The sequence below is a fragment of the Lithobates pipiens genome, unplaced genomic scaffold (genome assembly GCF_037356315.1).
Source record: "Lithobates pipiens isolate NorthernLeopardFrog02 unplaced genomic scaffold, aLitPip1_a1.2 Scaffold_10, whole genome shotgun sequence".
In the NCBI taxonomy this organism is placed as follows: domain Eukaryota; kingdom Metazoa; phylum Chordata; class Amphibia; order Anura; family Ranidae; genus Lithobates; species Lithobates pipiens.
In genome coordinates, this window is record NW_027507686.1 from 57,011,067 (window position 1) to 57,027,638 (window position 16,572).

Here is a 16,572-nt window from a genome sequence, read left to right on the forward strand (position 1 = left end):
CATAAACGATCTGGAGGATGGGATAAACAGCTCAATCGCAGTATTTGCGGATGATACTAAGCTAAGCAGGGCAATAATTTCTCCGCAGGATGTGGAAACCTTACAAGAAGATCTGAACAAATGAATGTGGTGGGCAACTACATGGCAAATGAGGTTTAATGTAGAAAAATGTCAAATAAATAAATAATGCATTTGGGTGGCAAAAATATGAATGCAATCTACTCACTAGGGGGAGAACCTCTGGGGGAATCTAGGATGGAGAAGGACCTGGGGGTCCTAGTAGATGATAGTCTCAACGATGACATGCAATGCCAGGCTGCTGCAAGCAAAGAAAACAGAATATTGGCATGCACCGAAAAGGGGATTAGCTCCAGAGATAAAACAATAATTCTCCCACTCTAAAAGACTCTGGTCTGGCCGCACCTGGAGTATGCCCTGTCCAGTTCTGGGCACCAGTCCTCAGGAAGGATGTGTTGGAACTAGAGAGTCCAGAGAAGGGCAACAAAGCTAATAAATGGACTGGAGGGCCTTAGTTATGAGGAAAGGTTATGCGCACTGAACTTATTCTCTCTGGAGAAGAGATGCCTGAGAGGGGATATGATTTAGATGTACAAATACCATACTGGTGACCCCACAATAGGGATAAAACTTTTCTGTGAAGGGGAATTTAAAAAGACACGTGGCCATTCACTATAATTAGAAGAGAAGCGGTTTAACCTTAAACTGCGTAGAGGGTTCTTTGCTGTAAGAGCTGTAAGGATGTGGAATTCTCTTCCACAAGCTGTTGTTTCAGCAGGGTGCATCAATAATTTCAAAAAACTATTAGAAAATCACCTGAACGACCACAACATACAGGGATATACAATGTAATACTGACATAAAAACACACACAAAGGTTGGTTGATGGACTTGTGTCTACTCACTTCACCTACTATGTAACTATGTTAAAATTGCATTATATGTGAAAAACAGATGGAGTTAATTGACTAAAAGCCAATAGTCTGTTCACTTTGCTAGGGAACATTTGTAATTTTCCTTAGCTTATTGAATGTGGTGAAGCACTGCTGACTTCCATCATCCAATTATGTGCAAGCTTATTTATTTGCACTTGATAGGGTAATCTTTGTAAAGTAAATTTTCACCACATTCACTAAACTAGGGGAAAATTCCCCTGAAAAAATGACCAACCTATTTGCCAATAGTAATCAACCCAATGGTGCTGAGAGCCCCCAATCCTATTCAGGAATGGTTGTTCATTAGATGACCACATCTATTGCAAACCAGTTTTTCACTCTGTCCAAAATGTGCATCTCACTGTCTTCCAAAGAGCGTCTTTAAGATAAAAGAAGACCTGTGTGGATATAAATGCTGGGGTATCCTCCTGACACTCATTGAAACTGAAGACGTGGCTTGGAGAAGCTTTAAAACATTACAGCACAAGTCAAAATGAATTTGACAAAGGCAGTCCACGCATGAGTCCGTTTTTTTCCTTCAACCGCAGAGTGAAAGAAATAAACTGACCAGATTCCTCTATACATTCAAAGTAGATGGGGAAATCATCCTTCTGAGCTATTTCATTATAACAATGGGGAGACTTCCCCGTCGTCAGAATACACTGATCAGCACTGCAGGCTATACCCTGAAGTGCTGATTGAGCAGGGAAAATCCAACATGGTGGTTGTCCAGAAGTTGATCTGTAGATTCACTTCTGTACAACCACAGTGCCCATACATAGGTTTAATTTCAGACAGTTCCTCTCGAACTGACCAAGTTTGATACATCCATGTATGGCCAGTTACATTATGACTAGCTACTGTATACCATAACATGACAAATGAGAACCTTTACAGACAAACCAGCCTCCAACCTTGTTGTACTCTACTATTTAGTTATCAAAATAGCTCTGTTTTTTACCACCTTAAATACACCAACATCACAATTACTTTACCTTATAAATGTGGCAAACTATATAAAAAAGACATGAAAATTCTCATAAATAATCAAAAAAACTTGTTCTAAAAATAGACATTTATCAGTTTGTACATTGGACCAAGAAGCTATGGTAATTTGTAAAGCAATAGTATGGGCTTACCTTGGCAATACCACTGCTTATCAAAAAAAAAGACACGTTTAAACGGGTAGCATTGTGTTTTGCAAATGTGATTTCCTTTTTGCTAGCTTCAGAACCTTAATACAGGCAAAGCCCGATTCATGTTAGTATATGGGAGAAACAAAATCTGCCAGGTGGAGGAGGAGGAAGCCAATGACATGACTTTGACAGGTGAAGAGAAAAAGTCCTGCTCCTACCACCTAATGTTGTTTATATTGTAATTAGGGGAACATTCCAAAAGACACCATAGACTCGACCGTACACCCTGCATTTCATAAATTAAATGCAACATTCAGGCTCAGTGTGGAGTATTAACTGCAGCGTCCTGCAAATCGTGGTATTTGCTCACCATATGAAATAGGTCCCTAATCATTTTCTTTGCTGTAAAGGTTGCTGGGTTATGCCTTGGCTGTAAGTTATAACTTTACATGCAAATAGCTCTTAGCCCTTGTACACACGGTCGGAGATTCCGACAACCAAATCCGTCGGAGTTATTCCGACGGTTTAATTCCAGAAGAGGTCCGGAAGTGATGTTGCATACACACTGTCGGACTAAATTGTCGGAAAATCCGATTGTACATAACGTGATGGCGTTATTTCGTTACGAAGGGACTACATTCAGGCTAGCAGCCAATAGCTTTGGTCTAGCAATTTGATCTGAGCATGCGTGGCACTTTGTCCGTCGGAGTAGGCTACACATGATCGGAGTATGTCCGATCGGAGCATTTTGTCGGAAAATTTTACCAGCAAGTTGGAAAACTTGGTCTGTCGGATATTCCAACGGAAACAGTCCAATGGAGACCACACACAGTCGGAATATCCGCCAAAACGGTCCGATAGGACACATTCCGTCGGAATCTCCAACCATGTGTACAAGGGCTTAGAGGAGTTATTTCTTTTACTGAAATGTATTGAGTTTTTGCAGTAAAAAATAAAAGTACACATATGCTATTATGTTGTGCCACATAATACCATCAACGTTCTAGGAAATGGGAGGTCATCTGAGAAGGAGAGAATTGGTTCAACCAGGGTTGCCAAATCCTTTTAAATTTGTTATATGTATCTCCCAGGATTGCCGTCAATATTTAATTTATGAGCATTCCATGGACTCAATTTTAACCTCTTCAAAACATAGGAAAGGTGTTTTCCATGACCGTCGCCATGAAGATGTGAGTAATCAGGGTGCGTTCCCGATGGGGGACATCCACGATAGGTTTGTGATCAGCGTGTATACCCTAATCCATAGTCTCTATTCCTTGGGACAGGGTAAGCATAAGTGTTTCATATTGCCCAAATCTGAACAACCTATGATAGGGTGAACACCAATGATAGGGTGCTCTCCTGTAAGCCTGACTGCTTGGTTAGAAAGATCCAGTGGTATGAAGATCATCTGCCTGTGGTAGGCACAGGAGCATGAATGTATGTCATATGGCACTTCACTGATTAAGCACTTCTACTGTACAGTTTTTCTACAGTAGGCCTTGGCTACACAAATTCAACCTGGGATGACATTTTATTTATGTGCCAGAGGGCCCTATTTATATATTATGCTGCCCTAGGCACACCTGAATGATGACCCCGTTTTGTACAAGTTCCATTCTTTCTGTCATGTGATTATTTTTAGAAATTCTTGCTGCTAAAATACATTATTTAAACCAGCAAATGGTCTATTTTATATGCAGGACTACTATCCAACTGTAAAAACTACAAACATAAGAAAGGAGAGGTGGTTTTAGGTTTTCTGCACTATGAAAAGCCTCCTAACAGCTCTCGGCATTCTCTATAGCACCTTTTACCTACACTTCTCTGACTGAATGTGGCCACAAATGTTCAGAGATGACCACAAGAGGAAACACAATAAACAAAAAAAAACCATAATTTTTTAATTTTAAGAACTGGGGCCATCCCCTAAAGCTGCTGCCCAAGACACCTTTAATTAACTGACATTAAGGTAAATACAGCTGTGACGAAGCCCCATTCATTGCTGGTGCAGAAATCTGCACCTCCACAAGAAACACAGAGAGAAGTCTATGAAATTTTGCATCCCCTCACAGCAGGAATGGACAACAGTTCACATATGAACCAGTTGATATCTAGGTGTTAGAAGATTTACCAGTTGGGCAAACACATAAAGTGGCCAAGCAACAGCAAGAAAAGAGAAGATCGCCGGGAATATATTACAGTGTTGATACTTCTCAAAGAGGCTATACAAGTTGTTACACGTATACCCCGTCTCTGAATGTACCACTGAAAGATTGTTGTCTACTTTCAGCAAGGGTAGCTTAATAAGCTGCATCATTAATTTTGAACTGACTTACCGGAACCTGCTGTTCAAAATGATATCATCAGAAAAGTCACAGCTTGCAAATAGCTCAATAGCTCTGCTATCCGCATGAGTCACAATAGCATCATAAAAGCCCACCAGGGATACATCCTTCAGCAGCTGGAAAAAGGGAAATATATTGCATTAGGTCACATAATATGACATATGACCTTCAACACCTTGATGAACTTGAAAACACAGAACCTTTTTCCAAATAATTACAATTAGTGCTCATGCACACGGACGTTTTAAAAAACTGGCTGCAAAGCTAGCTCCGACGCTTGGAAAAATCAGTATTAAAAACGCGATTTTTACCGCGTTTTGCATTGGCGTTTTTGCGTGTTTTTTAGCGTTAGCATTAAGTAGCGTTTTTAAAGAAACACATCTCTTGGCTATAGCACTCAGAAAACAAAGAAAATATGTTGCGCGTTTGTGCGCATTTTCCCGCGATTTGCGTTTTTACAGCTCTAGCTCTGCGCCAGGGAACGCACTGGTCCTGGGTTTTTTTTACAGCTTAAAAACGCCTATGCCATTTGCAGCTCAAAAACGCCTAGGTGGGCATGAAGCCATAGACTAACATGGACAGGCCTTTTTAAGCTGCAAAAAACGCTCAAAAAAGCGGCTGTAAAAACGTCCGTGTGCATGAGGCCTTACAGTGTAGCATTATTTTTGGCTTTACTTAGTACAGTCATCCTTTACAAGTTTCCATCGCCCCACCCCCAGTTTTACACTTACCTGCCACCACTTCTTTGATATCTTTGCTGCAGGGCCAGCATGGTGCTTTAAAGATCTCCTGGCTGGAATTATTTTCTGAGCATGTGTTTGCAAATCCACTTTAACTGCTACAGAAAGGCCATCTACCTTTCATCTCAATGGAGGATAGATGGTCAGACCATAATACTTAGTAGCAGCAACAGGTAAGTGTACAACTTTGGGAGGGGGGGTGTTGGTGGTAGGACATAATAATAGCAATCAAAATTAAGTTATCTTTTATTCAAAGCATAACTATTTTTGCTATTGTGTAAGATTTCTCTTTAAAGCCCAATTACAAACTGAACTTTTTTTTATTGAGGCTTCAAATATTGAGGAAAAGGGTTTAATGATCTGTCATATTTTCATTGCTGTGTTCCTGCTAGGGGGAATTTTCCTCCGATTGATACCAGCAGCATGCGGCAGAATAGCTCTTGATGAAAATGCTACCTTGTTGCCTATAAGCAATGTACTGACACCTCCTCTCAGAATCTCTGTAACACAGCAGTGCCCATCGACATGGCATAGTGAGAACATGTCACATAAGTAACATGTGGGAATTTTCAGAGTAAATTTACAAAATTCAATATCATTCAGTGTAATAGGAGTAGATTACAAATAACTGAAATGCAATCGGGAAATGAATATAGGATTTTACATTTTGTCCAGATACACTCTACACGTTTGTGTTCAGTGAAAACATATTGCAGTTACTCATATGATATTCATACACTAGATGGCAGCAGGGTAATATCTGTACAAGGTATTTAGCCTCTTAAATAGAGACGGTTAATAAAATGGGAGTTGCACTCATCATCAGACTTAGCATTTACAAACTAATTTTAAAATATGGTTAAAAAGAGCACTTATCAAATATGAAAATAAATTCAGACATCACTTCTAGGACTTTATTTATAAGTATACAATAAATGCTGCTATTTGTTAAACAATCTACTTTCATGTTTCCTGTAGCGATAGCTCAGAACATTATTCACGCTGTACTTTGTTCTGGCAGAAAGGTATGTTGCCACCTAGCAACATCTGACGTGTTAATGGCAACCTCTTCAAATTCTAGCTGGAAGCTGCAAATGACTGCAGCTCGTAAAGCACTGAGTAGAGTCAGGCACAGGACCTGGAAATCCAATCAGGACTTAGCTGGTGTTTCTTTGCTCTTTTAAGGTCTTATCAGATACCAGAAAAAGAGACAGAGTCATTCCAAACCTAACAACAACTGTCTTGACGATGTTCCTGTTTTATTTAATGGATTGGACTACAAAACCACTTACTGCACTTACAAACAACACAGATTTCTCCATCTGTCACTGGCTCTGATCTTCTCCCAGGAACCACCTCGGACGATCATATCTCCATGAGAGGTGGTGAGAGTATCAGAACTGATTACACAGTGCAATATTTTATACTCAACACTTCTGATATTATGTTTGTAAGTGCACTGGCACAAGGGAAGGTTTTTTTTCACGAATAAACGTTTTACAGTTTCACACTATGAGGTTTACTTTCCTTCCTTATGGCCGAGCTGTTTAAAAGGTTTTGGCTTGCTTAATCTGAGCGAATCATAGGACCAGAAAGTTTGATATCCTTTGGTTGATCGTTAATGAAAATCCGGCTGATGTCCTTTAGGCAGTGATCGTAAAGGCTTAATATATGCAAATGTGAGAAAAATTATGGGAAATTACTGCGCTAAACTAAAATGTGTGAAAAAGCTGCTAACACTCAAACAAAGTCCAAACAGAATAAAGAAATACAGTGTAGCGCTAAGAAATAATATGATAGTATAATCAACTGATTAGTATATGTGCATAGCATATAAACCAATATAGTAATGAAGAAAAAAATCCAATGTTTGCTGTTGTGAACTACATTAATAATGAAAGTTCAAAAAGAAGTGTCCATCTAATACATAATAGTGAATCTTCAATCAAATAGGAATGGTGCAGACGATATAAAACTGGCTATGAAGCTGTAAATATGAAGAAATCCTCTTTTAAAGAAGTATAGATGGGTACTCTTACCGGATACGGTGGACCCACTTACCAGCGGTGGTGGGTCAATCAGGCTTATGTGGGTCGAATGCCTCACGGTTTAGGTTTGGCAGGAAAAAGGTCACTCCAAAAAGGATAATTCTGCTCCTTGGCAGTGATGGTCCAAGTGAGGTTCCTGAATCCTTATGGTTCTCCAATGCATGGAAACAACCTCCACACAATAGGTGAGCTGTCTGGAGGTCAAAGTATGTGCAAAAAAGTTCAGTTGAACCGGGGTAAAGATAAGAAAAAGGAGATGCTCCGTATGATGCAGGTCAAAAACTGAGAGGTTTTTATTTAAAATTACAGTACATAATAATAAATGAGTACAGAAAAAACAGATGAGAACGAGTATAAAAAGTATAAAAAAGCAATGTGGGGAGCAAGCGTAGTGAGCCTGACACGTATTGTCCCAACGGACTTCAACTGGGGCAGTTAAAGTCTATTGGGCCGAAACGCTTGCTCCCCACATTGCTTTTTTTATACTCGTGATCACCAGTGTTTTCTGTACTCATTTATTATGATGTACTGTAATTTTAAATAAAAACCTCTCCATTTTTGACCTGCACCATACGGAGCATCTCCTTTTCTTATCTTTACTCCTGCATTCGGCCCACATAAGCCTGATTGACCCACCACCGCTGGTAAGTGGGTCCACCGTATCCGGTAAGAGTACCCATCTATACTTCTTTAAAAGAGGATTTCTTCATATTTACAGCAGCACAGTCAGTTTTATATTGGCTGCACCATTCCCATTTGATTGAAGATTAACTATTATGTATTAGATGGACACTTCTTTTTGAACTTTCATTAATCCTTTAGTTCACAAAAGCGAACATTGGATTTTTTGCTGGATTACTATATTGATTTATATGCTATGCACATAAACTATTCAGTTTATTACTGTCATATTATTTCTTAGTGCCACACTGTATTTCTTTAATATATGCAAAGGCGCTTGTTAATTGGGAATTCGGTGAGTGCAACTCCTAAGGGAATGGAATCACTTGGTGTGGTGTTGGTTGAACGTTCAAACAGCTAATGTTTTCCATATGAACTGTCACACAAATATTCCGAACTATCTCTCACCTGGATTCACATTACTATCAATTGATTTATTGTGTTTAAAATGTTTTAGCGCTGCTTAAGCTTGAAGTAAAAACAGGCAGTTGAGTTGTGGTTTTATTGAACCATGATCACCTAGACAATGCAGCTGCTCAGGGCTGTACACATGCCATTGCCACAGCAAAAGTTATAATCTCTGCTGCATTTGGTTGGCAGTGCTGCCACCAGAGGTGGACCATTCAAGTGTAATGCACATAGTTGCAGTGTGGTGGTTCAAACCTTTTGAGGATAAACATCCACAAATCACTTTTTAAAGGGGTGGCAAAGGCTGCTGCAAGTATGAGCAAGCTCTAAGGCTGGATTCACACCTATGCAGTTTTAGTGCTTTTTGCAGTTTGCAGATTTGCACTACAGTCCATTTAACATGGTTTCCTATGGAACACGTTCTGTTGTGCAAATCTGCAAAATGCAAAAAGCACTAAAAATGCATAGATGTGAATCAAGCCTAACGCCTGGTTCATACCTAGGCATTTTTTAGTGCGTTTTCTGTTTTGCAGAAACTTACTACAATCAATTAATATGGTTTCCTAAGGGTCATGTTCACATCTGTGCATTTTTTGGAAAGGGCCAGGGACTTTTATTCTGGTTTTTGGTGCCATTGACTTCAATTGATCAAAATCAAGTATTGAAAAACGCGAAATGCACCTGAAATATGCAAACTGCAACCTGCAATGGTCTGAACCAGGACTTAGTGTCACTTTGCTTAGCGATTACTTTGTTTCTGGTGGCATTCGACTACATTATTATCTCAGACAAGTCAAATATAAATTAGAGAGATTTGACTTGCTGGGAAGATGATCATACTGATATAAAATAAACACAAATAAAATTTACTGGTGTAGTCATTTCAGAAAACCATCAGAACAGAAGCTACTAAAGATAAAGATTTGAATGTGGAGAAAGTTATTAAATTACACAGTTGACACCCTGTTTAATAATCCCACTAAACAAAGTCCAGTCCATCTCCTGGCAGTTTAAAATGCCTGATGACATACAGCACTCCCGGGGAGATTTACAGGGTGTCATGAAACAGTTTCCACACTTTCCTTGAGCTATGTTTCTGAATCAACGACTGTAAAGAATTTACAATTGTATCTGCACAGTGTTCACTCCTATGTGCATATTCTGAATTGATATAATTCAAACTGAATACCAGACAGACAAAGTCAACAGCATTCAATTAAATTACATATTTTATTCAAAATCAATAAATGTAGTTTTAAAGTGTATATAAAGCTAAAACTTTTTCTATAGAATATGTATATTAGGGAAGTGTTAAAACATCTGTGATGGGAAATTCATAATTTTAGAATTGTCATGGGAACAGGGCATGGGGGGCATTCCCCCTAAAAGGGCCTGGGCCCCACCTGGTTAGCAGGGCGGGCCCATGCCTTACTCCTTACTCTTACTCCTCCCCCCAGGTGCAGTGTGCCACCTGGGTCTAGTTTGTATCTCCTCCTTTTGCTATGTCAGTGCCCTGTGGCTGACAGTCAGCAGGCATTCTTTCAGGGCACAGCAGCTTCTCCACTAGGTGGGCAGATGTGGTGGGCAGGGTCAGGGATGTGGTTGACTCCTTGTATGGGCAGCAGCTTCAATCTGGCTGATCTTCCTTGCAGAAGATGGGATGATACTAAGGAGAAACAGACATGGCAGCCGGTAAGTCCTCAAGCCATGCGGTAAGAGATTGATAGGGAGTGAATGGCTTTCACCTGCAGGAATTCCGTTAATTTTTCCCACTCTGGGTCTCAGGGCTCCTGCCTTTTACACTGCACACAAACAGGGGAACTTCTGCTGCATTATAAATTCTGCTGGATACTGTTGACTGCATTGCTATTACAAACTGCTTACTGCTCTGCCCTGCCACTACATACTGCTCGCTGTCCTGCACTGCCATTCCACACAACTCTCTGTCTTGTACTGCCATTTCACACTGCTCACTGCCCATTACCATCATTTCACTGCACTGCCATTATATACTGCTCACTGGACAGCTCCGCCATTACAATGCTCACTGCCTTACCCTTGCGTACTGTTCCCTTACTGCTCTGCCACTGCCTGTACATACAGATCATGGCCTGAACTGCAGAACTGCCACTATGTACTGTGCATGGCCCTGCACTTCCGTATTACTACATACTGCTCACTGCCCAGCAATTCCCTCCTGCTACAGTACATACCACACTCTTCAGAACTTTGTGCTACCATTTCATACTGCTCACTGCCCTCCACTGCATACTGCTCAGCTCCTTTATGTACTGCCCTGTATTTCCACTGTATTGCTATAGTATTACATGCATGGGACCCAGGGGCGGACTGACAAATCATGGGGCCCCTGGGCAGTAAGAGATTATGGGGCCCCCAGGCAATCAGAGATTATGGGGCCACACAGTATAAACACACAGTATACAATCACACAGTATACACATACATGTACATACAGTATACACAGACATGTTTCTGTTGGCTGAGAAGGTACTGGAGAAGTGGGGCAGCTATAATATCAGAATTTTTAGACCAAAAGAATGTCGGTAAGGGACATTTCAGAGAGAGATGTAAAAAAAACAACCCTGATGGGGCCCCCTAGTGGCCCAGGGCCCTCGGGCAGTGCCTGAGTGGCCAAATGGTCAGTCCGCCCCTGATGGATTATTAGATATGTCTTTGCACTGAATGGTGCCGATACAGGCAGTGATAGGGGGTTACAGGTAGGCGGCAAACACCAGCACTGACATTCACACAGAGCAAGCAGGTAGCTCTGTAAGGTAAGCTGTATGGGGCCCAATATTTTCTAATGGTGGCCCTAACTATCTAGCAGGGCATTTCACTTTGCTTTGGAAAGTGTTTGTCTTTCTATGCTAGCCAGGAAGACTTGTGTGTCTGGGACAGGAAGCAAAGGGATTGCTCCATTACAAGGCAAAGAAAGACAAAGAAAAGTCAGATTGGCCCTTAACGGTCTTAACAATTCCCTAATATATTCAGAACTAAAGGTAAAAATGTTTTGCTTTACATACACTTTACAGTACATGCCACTTGTGTCAGTACCTGAAAATGTCTTGATATCGTTTCCTGCACAGCAGTACTGCTGGACTGAATGGGTAAGGTCTCTGAACCAGTTAGGAATCTATTCTTTGCATGGTACTGAGAGTCTAAAGGTTCACTGTAGGCCTCAGGTCAATGCTAATTTCTCATAAATATTTCTGTCACAAAACAGGTTCTTGTGGATGTTAACGAAAAATGCTTGAATGTTTTATGGTCTGTATATATATCCTAATTAAATGTACTGACCAACTTTCCTAACAAATCGTAATTAACTTTAAAGCGGGACTGTACTGGGGAAAAAAATATTAAAAGCCAGCAGCTATAAATACTACAGCTTCTGACTTTTAATAAATGGACACTCACCTGTCCCGAGGTCCAGCGATGCCGGCAGCCGAGGCCGATCGATCGCTCGGCTCTCGGCTGCTGCCGCCACCATTCTAGGTGAGGCAATCAGGAAGTGAAGCGAATCGGCTTCACTTCCCGGTTCCCTACTGCGCATGCGCGAGTCGCGCAGCGCAATAGGAATTGTCCACGCTGTCTCTGGGACCCGTGTGTGTCCCAGCAGACAGCGCGGCAGGACAGGAAGAGGCATAGACTCCCACGGGAGTCTATGCCCGGAAGTGGGTGTAAATACCTGTCTAGGTCAGGAACAGACAAACTCTGCTACTAAGGTGAGGTTGTGGAAGGCAGTTTCATGTTAAAGGTCATACACCATGGCAAGCAAAAAAATAATGCCGTAATTATCTTTTAGTAGTAATGAGTTTCCTGACTTCCGGGCTCTCCTCCCGTGGGAGTAGGCGTGTTTATCGCCTTTCCCCGGCCTCGCAAAGCCCCTTGGGAGCTTTGTTAGAGTCTTCCCAGGAATAAGTGGGGAACGGCGTCATGCTGAAATCTCGTGAGATTTCGGAACCAAGACACCGGTTACGTGACGAGGGCGTGTCCGAAAAAGCCATTTTAGAAGTGGGCAGGCAAGTATTTATTTGGTTGCCATCACAACAGGTCGGGAACTTCCGACGCTGCCGCCCGTTGTGATGGCAACCCGAAATCTTACGGTGCTGCTCGCTGGTGTCAATGAGCATGCGCAGGATCGAGCAGTGAATGCTGGGAGCACAGCATTCACCGCATCCCGGAACTAAATGCTTGTGGGCTTCAAATGCCCAAAAGCAAAATGGAAACAGCCGGGAGGAAGTTTTATAACTTAGATTTGCGCAAGAAATAGGCAAGCCGGGAAGAATAAAACTACAAGTAGTGAGTATTAGAATTACATGACAAACGAATTACAATGACACAGGGGAAAAAAAAACGATAGGTCAGCGGAATCCCGCTTTAATGCAGCAGAGGAAAGACACATCATGCTTCAACTTCGGAAGATCTCCAACTGGTGAAAACCAGTGGGACCCAGGTGCACCCATCTACTGCCTGGAGAATTCTAACCAGAAGTTGTCTTCATGTAAGAATTGCCGCCAAAAATCCATACCTCCGACGAGGAAACAAGGCTAAGTGACTCAACTACGTATGAAAACAGGAACTTGAGTGCAGAAAAATGGCAAAAGGTGCTCTGGACTGATGAGTCAACATTTCAAATATTTGGCTGTAGCAGGAGGCAATTTGTTCACTGAAGGGTTAGAGAGCAGTACAATAATAAATGTCTGCAAACAACGGTGGAGCGTTGTGGAGGTTCATTGCAAATTTGGGGCTGCATTTCTGCAAATGGAGGTGGAGATTTGGTTAGGATCAATGGGGTCCTCAATGCTGAGAAATACAGACAAATTCTTATTCGTCATGCCATATCATTAGGGAGGTTTGTGTTGGCTGAAAATGTATTCTGCAGCAGGACAATGCCCCCAAACATACAACCATTGTCATTAACCAGTTCCTGTCCAGCCTATAATAACATGATTGCTGAGCGGGACTTTCTGCGATCCGGGTGGATATCATATTGCGCTGTGGCATGATCTGTCACCGTCTGTGTCCAATGGCTGATCAGTGTACCAGCCTGCTGCCAGTTCCATGTGACAGCTGTGACCAATCACAACAGATCACATGACAATGTTAAACAAAGGATGGCTTCCTTTCAGGCCATCCATTTCATACAATTGTATTGCTAGCTGTGATTGGTCACAGTGATCACATTGTACAGACAGGACCAGCCCATCTGTACTATGTGATTAGCTGTGGCCAATCACAGCCATTCACAACAATGCACAGTGAATGAATCAGTTTCATTCAGTAAAAATGGTTGCCTATATCAGTGAAATTCACTGGTATAAACAACCACAATGTATAAAAAAATAAATCCAGATCACATCCCCAGAGTAGTAAAATGTTACTATGGTAACATTGTATTGTTCTGGTCACAGAGTGTAAAAAAATAAATAAAAATAAAATTGAAAAAAAAAGAAATATAAATATATATATATATATATACGGTATATATATTTTACATACTGTCACCAGTCAGTGTCCCTGATCACTGCCACACCTGTTTTATGAAAATATGGTACTGCACTGGTGCTTGTATGTAAAAAATAAAATAGAAATTGAGAAACTTTTTTTTTTCATTTTTTCATTTTGCAAAAATTTGTGACAAAAGAACTATAACTTCAAAAAACGTACCATGCCTCTTACTAAATACCTTGGACTGTACTGTCCTAGTGGAGGATTGATTGATTTTCATATATATATATATATATATATATATATATGTACCATAGTTTGTGGATTCTATAACTTTCCTACAGACTAAATAATATACAGTGGAACCTTGGATTACGAGCGTAATCCGTGTTCCAGGAGAATGCTTGTCAACCAAAGCACTCGCATATCAAGGCGAGTTTCCCCATAGAAGTCAATGGAAATGAAGATATTTAGTTTCCACATTGATGTGAAGTAATAGCTCATTTTGGGAAAAGCTCGTTAACCGCGTTACTCACAATACGAGGTATTACTGTAGTACACTGATTCGTTTTTTTCAGCCCAAAAAAGTGGTAGCAGAAGACATTTTGGGCTAAATTTATGAAGAATGATTATTTATTTGTCAAACTTTATGACAAAAACATGTTGATTAAATACCACAAAAAAAATCTCTATTTGTGTGAAAATTTTTTTAAAAATTTCATATGTGTACAGTGTAGGATGACCGCACAATTGTCAATCAAAGTACGACAGCGCTGAAAGCTGAAAATTGGCCTGGGCAGGAAGGGGGTAAAAGTGCCCGGTATTGAAGTGGTTAAGAACACTCTTCAGTATAAAGAAGAACAAGGAGTCCTGGTTTGGCTTCCACAGAGCCCTGATCTCAACATTACTATGAGTTTTCACTATGAGTTTTTTCTCTATTTTCCCATCTATGGAGTGTGGCATATCCTTTTTGTTATAAAGCACCCTCTTGGAAGAGTTTGTTGAGGAACCATGCTCACATCCCCAGATCAATATATCACTGCCTTTTTTGATCCCAGACTGCGAATTTGAGGGTCTATTGATTCGGGTGAGTGGAGTCACCAAAGGGGGAGTCACCTCACATTTTGGAAAGTTTTGGATAACAATTGCACTTTTTTTATAGAAGCACCAAGCACTTTACAGATTTGTGCATATTATATTATATATAATTTGTTGTATTTTGAATTTGTATGTCACAAACACATTGATGTATATGGCACTAATCACCAGGATGTGTAATGTATAATACAGGCTGCCAGCGCTTTTATACTTTCTATCATGGTTAATTCTGCTTGGCATAATTTTTATTTTTTGAAATATTGAAAGCAAAGTCACATTGGCAGAATCTATCTACAAAACAATTTGTGAAATTATTTTTACCTGTCAAAATATGGTAAAAATCCGTGGAGACATTGCCCACAGCAGCTTTATAAATAGGTAAAACTGTCCAAATCAATATTTTGATATTTAAGCAAAATGACAAAATTTCACTTTTTATAAACAGATATCAGAAAAATCCTGACTATGACCCTAAGAACACCATCCCTACAGTCAAGCACATGGGTGGAAACAATATGCTTTGGAGCTGTTTCTCTGCTAAAGGTACAGGGGCCAATGGACGGGGCAATGTATTGTAAAATCTTGGATAAGAACCTTCTTCCCTCGCCTCTGTGCTTGCCAACAAGGGTTTCTCCACCAAGTACTATGTCATGTTTTGCTTGGGTATCAAATACTTATTTTACACACGGAACTTCAACTTACCGTGTATACTAGAGTATAAGCCAATCCGAATATACTGTAAACCGAGGCACCTAATTTTACCACAAAAAAAAAATGGGAAAACGTATTGACTCGAGTATAAGCCTATGGTGGGAAATGCAGCAGCTACTGGCAAATTTTCAGTATGTGGTGCGGCATGGACAACACAGAGGCTGCCGGCGTCACTGTGCCCATCAATGCAGCCTCACTGCCCATCATTGCAGCCTTACCGTGCCCATCATTGTAGCCTCATTGTATCCATCACTGCAGCCTCACCATGCCCATTATTGCAACCTTACCTTGCCCATCATTCTAGCCTCACTGTGCCCATCATCGCAGACTCACCGTGCCCATCACTGAAACCTCACCGCGCCCATCACCGCAACCTCACCGCGCCCATCACCGCAACCTCACCATGCCCATCATTGTAGTCTCACGCCCATCATTGCCTCCTCATTGTGCCCAACATTGCAGCCTCAATGTGCCCATCATTGCAGCCTCACTAGATAGTGACTGTGCCCATTCATGCAGTCTCAGCAGCAGTCAGTACCTGGATTGCACAGCGGGCATCTCCAGCTGTATCTCGGAGCTCCGTCTGAAATGTTCGGCCGTGCTGTGACAAAAGTCCCACCCTCCTCCTAGACCAGTTCGTGTGATAGATGTAGTGTTCTGTCTATCACACGAGCTGGTCTAGGAGGAGGGTGGGACTTTTGTCACAGCACGGCCGAAAATTTCAGAGTCAGCTCCGAGACACAGCGGTCTACCGCTGTGTAAGGGAGGGAGAGAGGGGAGCGCTGCAGCCATAGTTCAATGCAACCCCAGGACAAGCAGCCTAATACCCGGTATCCATGTCCTCACTAGATTATAAGCCGTTCAGCAATCTGGAAAACTTGGCTTATACTCGAGTATATACAGTAATTTGTAGCATTTGTTTTACGTGTTTGTTCTAGATTTTTGGTTGATATTCTGTCTCTATCATCTAAAATACACAT

General features: G+C 41.2%; 1 protein-coding gene across 3 annotated transcripts in view; it reads right to left on the reverse strand.

Moving 5' to 3' along the window:
• LOC143930791 (uncharacterized) overlaps positions 1-16,572 on the reverse strand; it is a 461,539-nt gene that overhangs the window by 92,567 nt on the left and 352,400 nt on the right. For all 3 annotated transcript variants that reach the window (XM_077455410.1, XM_077455401.1, XM_077455393.1), the window contains one exon: positions 4,429-4,553. In XM_077455410.1, coding sequence (XP_077311536.1) covers positions 4,429-4,553 — 125 coding nt within the window. The remainder of the gene's footprint in view (positions 1-4,428; positions 4,554-16,572) is intronic.